Source organism: Diospyros lotus, chromosome 8, assembly GCF_014633365.1.
Source record: "Diospyros lotus cultivar Yz01 chromosome 8, ASM1463336v1, whole genome shotgun sequence".
Taxonomy (NCBI): domain Eukaryota; kingdom Viridiplantae; phylum Streptophyta; class Magnoliopsida; order Ericales; family Ebenaceae; genus Diospyros; species Diospyros lotus.
The window spans coordinates 17,168,928-17,180,794 of NC_068345.1; the positions used below are offsets into that span (position 1 = coordinate 17,168,928).

At 35.8% G+C, this 11,867-nt stretch overlaps 1 protein-coding gene across 2 annotated transcripts in view; it reads left to right on the forward strand.

Moving 5' to 3' along the window:
* LOC127808208 (uncharacterized) overlaps positions 1–5,832 on the forward strand; it is a 77,704-nt gene extending 71,872 nt beyond the window's left edge. The window contains exon 5 of one of the 2 annotated variants that reach the window (XM_052346633.1): positions 5,296–5,832. In XM_052346633.1, the coding sequence (XP_052202593.1) occupies positions 5,296–5,508 (213 nt within the window). In that variant the 3' untranslated portion in view covers positions 5,509–5,832. The other variant, XM_052346634.1, reaches the window with a different exon arrangement.
* Positions 5,833–11,867: the final 6,035 nt, after the last annotated feature.

An 11,867-nucleotide genomic window follows, 5' to 3' on the forward strand; every position in this document is an offset into this window, starting at 1 on the left:
GAATCAAGGTAACCAAACAAGGGTTAAGTATTAACCCTACTAAGACCTCAGGCACGCATAACTCTAGGACAATGAATCTACATACATCTGCATGTATGTTTTTGTTTTGTGCTAAGAAACAAGACAAAAATGTGGGGACCAATCGCTTTGGGGACGAGGGATGAAAGGGTTGTAAAAGAGCGCTGAAAAGGGGGAGATGGGGCTGCAAAAGGTCTGGTCTTGGCTATACACATGAAATGAGGAAGTGAAACTTACCAAGTTAATGAAGATTACACAAAGTAAAATCCTTATATCTGTGCACTTTTGTCCTACAAGAATGATTAAATTAGACATGGCCAAAATTGAACCGGACCGGCGGTTCGAACCGGAACCGGACCGGCCGGAACCGGACCCGGAACCGGCCGAACCGGAACCGGAACCGGAACCGGAACCGGACCGAACCGGTGAAATTCGGTCCGGTTCCGGTTCAAGGTTCCGGAGAATCGGAACCGCCGGTTCCGGTTCCGCGGAACCGGCCCCCCCTCCCCCCCCCCCCCCCCGTGCGCGTGCGGCCGTGCACACCCCCCCTCCCCCCCCCCCCCCCCCCGTGCGCGTGCGGCCGTGCACCCCCCCCCTCCCCCTCCCCCAACGGTCCAATTTGGACCGTTGGACCCCCCCCCAACTTTTTTTTTTTTTTTAAATTTTATAATTCCTATCTATATATACCCCTCCCTCCCCCACTCATTTTTCACACTTTCTCTCTCTCTCTCTCTCTCTCTCTCAAGTCTCAAGCTATTATTCTCTCAATTTTGTCTCTCATTTAATATTTTAATTTCAATTTCTTCAATCTTCTCATTTTGTTATTTATCAATTTATTCAATTATATTGTTAATTATTTATTACTTGTTACTATATTATTTTATCATTATTATATTTTTTTATTATCATACTTTTTTCAAAAAAATGGCAAGTGAAGGTAGAAATGTTGAAAATGTTGAGTTTGAAGCTCAAAATTTTCAAACACAAGAGAGTGAAACTCAACAAAAGGGAGGTGGAAAAATTTCTACTTCTGATATTTTTAATATTCATTTCAAGAAAACACTAAAAGGAGATGGTAAATTTGATGTATCTTGTAATTATTGTAATCAAGTATACAAATTCAAGCAAGGAGGTGGATATGGTACTTTCGCCCGACATTTGCAAACAAAGCACCCGCTCAAGGTTGGATTGAGCCGCGATCAAACACAAATATCCGGGTTTGCTACCTCTTCAAACTCTCCTCAATTATTTCATTATAATGAAGCTAATTGTAGGTCTGGTTTAGCTGAAATGGTAGCAATTGATCATTTATCTTTTAGTTTTGGTGAAAAATTAGGTTTTACTCGATTTTGTCAAAACTTTGTTAATCCTAGTTTTAAATCAATTCCTAGAAATACTTTGAAAAGGAATTTGTTAAAATTGTTTAAAAACTCAAAAATTGAATTGATAACATATTTTCAAAACAATAATATTAATGTTTCTATTTGTAGTGATATTTGGAGTGATCATTGGCAAACTCATTCATATATGGGTATTACTTGTCATTGGGTTGATGAAAATTATGTTTTACAAAAAAGAATTCTTGCGTATCGATGTTTTGATAAAAGTCATAATGCTGAAAATATTTGTAGATTAATTCAACAAATTTTACAAGAATATAGATTAGTTAATAGAACTTTTTCAATTTCTTTTGATAATGCATCGGCTAATACTGCTTCTATTAATGAATTGAAAAGAATTTGCCAACCAAATTTTGGTGGAAGATTTTTTCATGTTAGATGTGCATGTCATGTTTTAAATTTATGTGTTCAAGATGGTATTAAGTCACTTAATTCTTATTTAGATCCAATTAGAAATGTTATTTCTTATATTTGGGTACACCCTCGAACTGCAAAAGCATGGGCACATTTTTGCACCTCCAATGGTCAAACCCCAAAACGTTTTTCAAAAGATGTCCCTACTCGTTGGAACTCAACTTTTAAATTACTTAATCAATCTTTTGAATATAAAGATTTATTGTGTTCTTTTGCAGCAAATTATATTCCACAATATCCTATTTTTCCAACTATGTGGAATGTTTGTAGTTCAATTTTGAATATTTTACGAATTTTTAATGATGCTACTCATACACTTAGTAGTGTTTATAAACCAACTTCACATCAATTTTTAATAGAAGCAATGAATGTGGCCGGTGTATTAATGGAAGGAATTAATGTTGAAGAAATTTGTCATGCTGTTTTAGAAATGAGAGAAAAATGGTTACGTTATTATCAATTTATTCCTGAAATTTTTCTTGTTACTATGGTATTTGATCCTAGGTGTAAATTTGATGGTTTAATTGAGTGTTTGTCTAACTATTATTCGTTGTTAGGATTAGAAAATAATGAAGAAATTGATGTGAATATTATAATTTCTAAGGTTAGAACTTTATGCAATCAATTATATGAAGCATATGTTATTGCTCCTAGTAGTGAAGAATCATTTCCATCCATGGCTCCACATTCCTCTTCCTCCCAACCAATGAAATGGGGTCATAAATTTTTAGATCAAAGGAGGAAAAAACCTAGATCGAGCTCACATTCGGAGCTCGAAACTTATCTAACCACAGTTTTTGAGTTTGGTGATGATACAGGTTTAAATTTTGAAATTTTGGAGTGGTGGAAAAGGCACAAGGAGACATTTCCAACTCTTGCAATTATTGCAAGTCAACTTCTTGTAGTTCCAGCTTCAACTGTAGCCGTTGAACAAACATTCAGTAGTGGAGGCAACATTTTGGACGAAAGAAGATCAAGATTGGCTCCAGAATCATTGGAAGCTCAAGTTTGCCTCGATGATTGGGAAAGAGCTAACATGCGACGTCAAGAAGAACTTATCCATTCATCATCATCTGACGAATGAGTTAATGATGGTTCAACAACGGCGACTTCCGACTCCAATGAAGATGCGTAGGATCCAAGTCCATATTTTATTTTTTTTCACATTTGTAAAAATTAATTACTTGTATTACATTTTTGTTGTAATTATTTTTTAATGAAATTAAGTCTAATTCTATTTTTTATTTTTTATTTTTCACATTTGTAAAAATTAATTACTTATATTACATACTTGTATAGTTGTTTTAATTATTTTTAATGAAATTATTACTTATATTTCTTCAATTTTTAGTAGTGTTTTTTTATTAAAAATATGGTTGAGAATATTTATATTTACAATTACATTTAACAATTAAAAATCGAAACCAAACCGAACCGAACAACGGAACAAGGACCAAAATTGAATACAACAATATTTAAAAAAAATTAAAAAAAATCGGTTTGAACCGGAACCGGAACCGTTGACCGAACCGGCTCAAACCGTTGACCGAACCGGTCCAAACCGTTGACCGAACCGGCACGAACCGGAACCGAAACCGAACCGTCCCAAACCGCCCTTGGGCGGTTCGGTTCAGGTTCAAAGATTTCTTGAACCGGAACAGGCGGTTCATGAACCGGAACCGGCGGTTCATGAACCGTGGCCATGTCTAGATTAAATCATTAGACTTCATAATTTTAGTCCCAAACCAAGGTTTATACTCATATTAACAAAACACCAAGTTATTTTCACTTACTAGGGTTAAAACTTAATTTTGCTGAAAACCTAAGAGTTATGCATGACCATGAGGTCTCACTAGGGTTAAAATTTAATGTTGGTTAATTTGATGCCTCATGCTTAAAAGTTTCATGACTTGCTTAATTTTGCTCTCAAGTATAGAATTCCCACTTCAAATAATAATTTGACCTACCAAATGATCAATCTTTCATTCTAATACCACCACAATGTAGGTAATGTGATAGTAAAACTATATTTAAAATCTCATAATGGAACTCCCAAAATTGAGACTTAGGTTTCAACAGACTTGGTTTTGAAGCCAGCTTCATTGGTTTGGAAACCAACCCTTCAGGAAGCTAGGTTTCAAAAATAAATAGTCTGGTTTCAAAATGTGCCCTTAGAGATTCATTCTATTCAACACAGTTACAAAACCACTCTTCCTGGATTTCAAAACTTTGCACTATTTCCACCTATTTTGGAATCTGTTCCCCTATTTTGAACATCAAGTTGTGACGTCGAATTTTTTATTTCTCAAGGACACATTTCATAAAAAATCACTTTTAAATATCCAGAAATAGAAATTAAAAATATGGGTAGTTACAGCATGGTACAATGCCAAAGACATTGATATAATGGTTTATAATTCATGCAGCTGACCCCACCTAGTGGGATTAGGCTTGTGATTATTGTTGTTATTTGGTTGGTTTTGATATATTGAGATATATGGATGCATTACCGTTAAATCCTTTCGTAGACAGAAACCCAAGTCTGGTGCTCTGACTGCATAGTGTTAACTATGACTAATCATTGCTTCCTGAAATGCAGAATGAAAAGGACATAGTTCCTATATTCAGACATTTGTCTTGAGAAAGATTTCTAGATCTCTGTGGACTATATTACCCCTGAAAGTTTTGATTAATTAATTCAATTACATTCGTCATTATGAAGTAACTTGCTCATCCTATAAAGCCCAAGTTGCGCTACTTGGTGTCAGGCTGCAGCTACTGTTATGCAACAATGGAGCAATTTATTTTGACGTAAAAATTCTCAGTTGCATGTATCCTATCCTCACTATATACAGATTGGAGCCTTTTCACAGAGAAGTGCGCATTATTTGGCGAGTTTTTATGATGTTGAATGTAGCTGCCGTAAGTGCAAAGATTTGGACTCAATTCTAACTGTACACTTGTGTCTTGCATAGAACTGAATCATTAATGAGCAACCTCTTTGCTTGTAAAATGACTGAATGAGGAACTGGGACGTGTTAGGCTTCTCATCCACATCAAAATTTTTTAGGCATGCAAAGTGGAAAATGTGCTAAAAGTAAAGGCACGTTGTTGTTACTGTATACTATAGCAAATTAGGGCCTGTTCTACACCTTATTTTTATGTACTATATTTCCTTTTTATCATTGTAATTCCCTTGAGAATGTGCCTTTGCGTTTGGTTTTTGCGACTATATATATATGTATATCTGACAACACACCTTGAGTAAATGTCATTGGACTTCAAGCAATGTGTGCTTCATGTGTGGGATCTTGATATTGATATGATGATAAAAAAAGGTATTTTTAACTTGTGGGATTGGGATTATTCTGTTGAAAAGAGAGGTGTTTATGAAGGTTAAGGCTCGTTATGTTTGTCTTGCAATATGGGGTGTTATTATGTGGTAAGATTTATTGGTTTTCAGGCTACTAAAGGATTGGAAGAAAATCTGAAAGCATCGAGAGTTCCATACGAGGTACACATTTATCCGGGCAATGGGCACGCTTTCATGAACAGATCACCAGAGGGTGTGCAGAGGAGGAAAAGCATGGGGATGGCTGGCGAAGATGAAGCGTCGGCTGAGCTCGCCTGGTCTCGCTTCCGGTCCTGGATGAGCCGCTACCTATCGTCCTCCTAAATACCGCGTGCTAATTTATGTTCTGCTTAATGCTTCTAATCTAGACGTGACATAATAAAATCTGGCCTCTAATCTAATCTTAGTGGGTGATTAGAGGCTTTGAGCTGTGCCGTTCTTGCTTTGCATGGACCATGAGTGAGTGAGTGTGTATATGATAGAACTTTTGAGAAATCTCTTTCGAATTCTGAGAATATATATATATATATATATGTCTTTGAATCTATTAGAGTCTTGTCAACCCGTGTATTGCTTTTGGTAAAATTCCTTTGTAAGTCGCCTGTAGGTGCCCCCGTTACCGTTGTGGATTGTATGGCTATAAATTAAAGATTTAAATGCTTAATAGTTAGGCACTATGTTTATGGTCACTCATAAATAAGAGGTTTGTGTGGGGGTGGGGTTGGTGGCTCAACAGTGTGTGTACATGCACGTCGCGTGTGCCGACTTATGGTGTATAAAAATTGAAGTGCACTTTACACTATATCAACAATTAATAATTGTAAAGATATAATACAATTCATATTATGTCATCTAAAAAATGGTTTTTATTTTATAATAATAATAATAATAAAATAGGAATAAAAAATAAATAATTGAAATCTAAAAGCCGTAAATCTGCCATGATAAATAATTATTAACTTATTAATAATTTGTTAAAAATGAAAATATTAATACTTTTGATGTTTGAGAAAATGTAATGAGCATCTCTCTAAAATTTATTATCGTCTATTACTAAAAGTTATTAAAAGTTTTGTAATAGAGTCTTATAAAAGTTATTGAAATGTTATAACTTAGCCTGTTAAAAGATAGTGTAAAATTTATAGTTGAACATTTGAAAATCTATAGTTATAGAGAATAGTACTTGTCTTTTTAAACAAACACTTCTTAGTGTATTTAAGAAAATTCTTGATGATGAGTTAAAATAGTGAAATAGGTCGGGTTGTGTTGAATCATTATAAATTTTGTGTGCTGTCAATTTTAATTCTCTTGTATTTTATTTTTACATTTCAAGCATTTTGTATTTACATTTATACTATTGTTTTCCAACTATAAAAAGAGTAGAAAACAATTTTTGTATAAAATCCTTTTAAACCGAAAATTTTTGAAACAATTAATTCACTCGCATATTACATTTTCAGTTTTATTAGGTCGAGCTTTTGGAAACGAGATCAATCTTTCGTCTTTTTTTGTTATGAGAGCATTTTTCATTTAATGCATTGATCAAAAGCGCAATTAATGAAAAAAAGAAAAAGAAGGAACAAAGAAGTGTTCTTCTCCATGTTTGTATTGTATCTCATTCTTGCTTAATTAGGCAAGAATAATATTATTTAAGCTTTTAGTAATGCGGTGATTGATTGCCTTGTGCACCTACAATATGTTGAGATTACTATTATTACGGAAAAGATGGTGATCTTTTATTTGATCTTCTCTTAATGACTTCTCTTCAGTTAATCAACTACCGAACAAGTTAAATTGGGTATCTTTTATGAGAGATAGCCAGTCATATTCTAGTTCTCATATATATATATATATATAATCCATCAAGTGTGTGTGTATGTTGATGGTTTCGGTGGGTGGGAGAGATGTATGTGAGGTGCCTATATATGCTTAAATGGGGCATACATGCATGCATGCATGTTCGATCAACATAGGATTGGCTCATCAAACGTCTTGTGTTTTGTGTTCTACTTAATTAGGTTTTGATCACCTACTACTATTAGGGTGTGTTTGATTGCATTATCTAGAATTTAATTCTAGGTAATATTGTCTAGAAAATAAAAACCACCCTACCCCCTTAGAAAATGAATTCCATGGAAATAAGTTTTAAATGGTTGTACCATATATATTTTTCCATAGAAGAGTTAAGAGTGTTTGATTGTTTTTCATAGAAAATGTGTAATAATTACATATTTTCTATGGTAAATATGTGCAATCAAACACACTTTTATTATTACTATTAGCAGGGTAGGGTGATGTGATGATATGAGTCAGGGTGATGTGATGTAATGTGATGATATGAGTCAGTGAGCGAGTGTATGGTGATGTGGCAATCCTAATCAGTATTTGTGGGGGTCGCTTTAATGAGTCGTTCTACAGGGCCAAACAACCTTACAGATGCGGTTATTGAATGGAGGCAAAATGACGAAATTGCCATCGCCCACTTTACAAATTTGCAAGCAACTGCACTGCTCTCTTATCTCCCATCCCATGGCCGCCGTTGCGCCTCGCTGTCTCGCCTTCGTCGCCTTGCTGCCATCATCGCCTTGCCTCGCCAATCGTCGCTGCACAACGAGGCGAGGCGGCGATGGCAGCGAGGTGCAGCGGCAAGCCGAGGGCAACGGCAAGGCGACGACGGCCATGCGAGGGGAGATGAGAGAATAGAGAGCAACGCAATGGTTTGCAAATTTACAAAGTGGGTGGGGCAATTTGGTCTTTTTGCCCTCATTCAGTAAGCCGGTCAGTCATATCTCTGGCTCTCAAGACTTTTCCTGCTTTAACTTTGTTAGTTCATAATAATTTGAACAACATTAACGCCACTAAGCTAGTATTATGTATATCAATCAATATTCTATTAGAAATTGTTATACATTCATAAACTAAAATTAAAAAAATTCAATAACCACCTAATAATAATTAATGCAAGTTAAAGGACTCCAATTTCCTAATTTTTTTTTTTTTAGAAAATTAAAGTAGATTCTATGAATACAACTGATTGAATCATTAAAATATAAATTATTAATTTCAACAAATACAAATTGCATGTACTTAACGATAAGTTGAAAAAAAATGAGAAATTAGCAAAAATAGGACTGCCGGCAAAGAACTTCGCAAAAATGGGAATCTTAAATTTTTTTTGCAAAACTAGAACTTTTGAGAGTTGAATGGACTAAAATGCCTCCGATTTAAATCAACATACGATCCCCTTCGTCTTCTTCCTCTCGCACGCACATCCCCAATCGCCCGCTGACCAGAACATCTCTCGCTCGTCTTCTTCGTCATCTCTCTCGATCATCCTTTGTTCTAAGCATCTAGGGTTGCTGTTTCTTCATCGGTCTTCGTCTTCAAAGTCATTGCAGGTAATTTCAGAGTGTTTTACCCTCTTCGATACGTTTTTTGTAATGACTACGTAATGGGTATGCAAATGAACCTCGCTCTGGTTCTGCATTCTAAAGCTCGATTGAGTGAAGGCTATGCATTTCACTATAGGTTCAAACCAGAAGCACACCCAAAAATGTTTTATATCCGTTCGGTTTATATATCGGTATCCAAAAATGTTTTATGCACCGGCATCATATATCGGTATAATTGTATCGGTTTTAATTTAATGTAAACCGATACATAATAACTTATATACTTCCTATTTCAACTACTATATCGGTATAACTGTATCGGATGTAATTTTACTTGAACCGATATATAATAACCAACATATCTTTGCACGACTGATATTATGAAACCGATATAATCGATGATAACTAACTTTTTTTACTTACATCCAACTGATGATTTTTTATAATTTATAACAATGGCAACTCATAGACTTATACACGTTGCAAGTTTAACTGAAACAATGACTAATGTCGTATACACAAACTTGACACACAAACTTCATATTTATACACAAATACCATTACATTGGACTAACAAATCATTAATTGAATAAAAATAAATAAAATAAAAAGAGTTGGTGTCTCTCTTGTGATGCACCTCTGTTGCAGGTCCCTCTTCTACAGAAGGCATACCGAAGCAGAACCCTCCCGTCAAAACAAATGCCAGCATTGTGACAGTTGCCATAGTCGAAGCCTGCTTCGCGTCCATGATCAACACGCCCAGAACCAGCCCGAGGCCTTGAGAGGCGAGCACATAGCCCAACAAAACCATTAGAGTTAAGAGAAAAGCACCCAATTCGGGCTTTAGACCAGTCATCCAGTAAGTTATGGCAATGAATACCGTGGGGAAAATGAGCTCCATGGGCAAGTCCCCAACTATTCGAGCCATGAAATAGGAGGAAAGAGTGTACATCCCTGAAGCTCTTTCCTTGGCAACGATGGCTCGTTCTTGTGGGAAGGCGAAGACGGCATTGAAGGACGAAAGGACCCCCCAGAAGATTGAAATAAAGAAGAGGAGGCCCAAATGGTCCTGAATGTCCCTCATGTCGGAATGCCACCACATAAAGCCTGCTAACACTGAGGTTGTTACAACTTGGAAGACTCTGAGAGAGCTGAAAGCTTCGTGACTTCACTCTTTGAGGCTTCTTTAGAGGAGGATGCTGAATTGGTTAAGCTAAGTGGAGATGCTGCTACTGATCGTGATCAAGCTTCTTCTTTCGCAATAATGTTGGTGTTTTGGAGGTGCTGTTGCTGTTGCTGTAGCTACTGATAATGATGATGGGTTGTTGATCATGCAGGCTGCTTTCACCTTTGGAGCTAGCAGATTGTTGTAGGAGGCTACGAGGGACTGTTTTACGTTTGGTTTCTCTCTCTCACTTAACCTATCAATGTGACACACCCCTGCATATATATGATATAAGAGTGAGTTCACTTAATCTCGTAAACTTAAATAATACCTGATCATTGTATCTTTACAACATTAAGTTCAATTAACTAACAGCTCACAAAGTCATCCAATACCTGCAAGTTCTTCATATATGTAAAATAAATAAAAAAATTATTATTGGTTATTGAACAAATTTTTGGGACACCCAGACTACACTGCAGAATGGTAATTATGGTAATTAATAGCTCACAAATTAAATTATATTCATGTGTAGCTCCTCAATTTACATAAACATTATATATATACGTATGTACTTACAACTGTCTAAAAAAAAAAAAGAAAAAAAAATCATGTCATCCATAAACAAGAAAACCTATATCAATGGAATTGCCCTTAATTAATCTATGATCAAACTAAAATATAAAAAGCATCAAAGTTACAAACAATTAGATAATGCAAACCCACCCCTTTTTCAAAGATTAAGCTAGTTATAAGCCATGTGGGCCAATGGTCAGTTTGACCAGTCCACTAACTAGCTTGCTAGAGACCATAAGGAGTTGAAGCTTGGGGAAGAGAGAGAGGGAGAGAGAGCAAGTAAAGCTGCCTGCATTGTTGATGGTAAGGTGGGAGTCCACTACTCTGATGGAGGGGGTGGTGGTGGTGGTGGTGGTGATGAAGTCGGCCATTAGGTATTTGTTTTCCTTTACCAATACCTAAAGACCTAAATTCTAATTTGAACTTAAGTTAGCTGTTTTGTTTTTTCTTACGTAGGGGAATGAAGTTGGCAGTAAGAACATTTATTCTACCTCCCTCCCTAGGTGGTGGAGTGGGGGAGTGTTTGACTTCAGCTCTTCTTTTATCAGTTTTTATTATCCTTATCTTTTTCTATTGAACAAAAAGAAAAGAAAACCTCCATGTTCCTTTGACTAAAAATCTACATGACAATTCAAATAAGAGGCTTCAACATAAACAAGCTAAGATTATCATGTTCCCTCGTCTTTTCTTTTTAACTGATTTTGGTGGAGCTAACAGTAGAGATGCTTGAACTTGCCTTGTTATAGTTATGCCTGCCAGTTGGCTAGATGACTGAGGTCTAGTTGTACTCTGAGAAATAGAGCATGACTTGTCAAGCTCGAGCTCAGTCCGTTCTGTGACTGGCTCCATTTTCCTAGCTTAACTTACCTTTTTCTATGGCTTAAGGCTGAATTCTAGCTTTTGCCTGTCTAATGGTGGTCTGATGGATGGGTCATAACATAATGAAATTATATGTTAGAAAATATGTTTATTGTGTTGAGCATTGTGGTGTGTGGCTTCTAGGGTTGCGGCAACAGCAAGTCAAGGCGCCACCATCTACCTTGATTGATTAAGAAGTACACTTAAGAAACTTCCTTAATCCTTAGCTTTCCTAAGTTTCTTGCTTTCCTAAAATGTATATATGTTATATTTTTAGTAATGGTTGTAGATAGAATATATCTTTTAGAACTAAAGTGTATAGCCCTAGTGTCCTAAATTATCTCTCATTTCCTCTATATGAGGAAAGCCCGTGTACATTGTTTTCTAAGGAATTACAGTGCCTTTTTCTACATTATCATTATAAGAATCTTTGCAATTAAATAATTGAAGACTTTATGGAAAATATATATTAGACCCTCTACCGCATGTAATCCCTATTGCTAGATGTTTTAACTCCTATGCGAAAGTAAGATTTCATTATAGTGAAAAAGAAAATTTTATAAGATGGCTATGAGGAAATTTTTTGTACAGCACAAAATTTTGGGGTAGTAAAGCACCATGTGCAAAATATGAGCATAATGGAGATGAGAATGATACAATAGATATGTGGTTATATAAGCAAATATAAAATT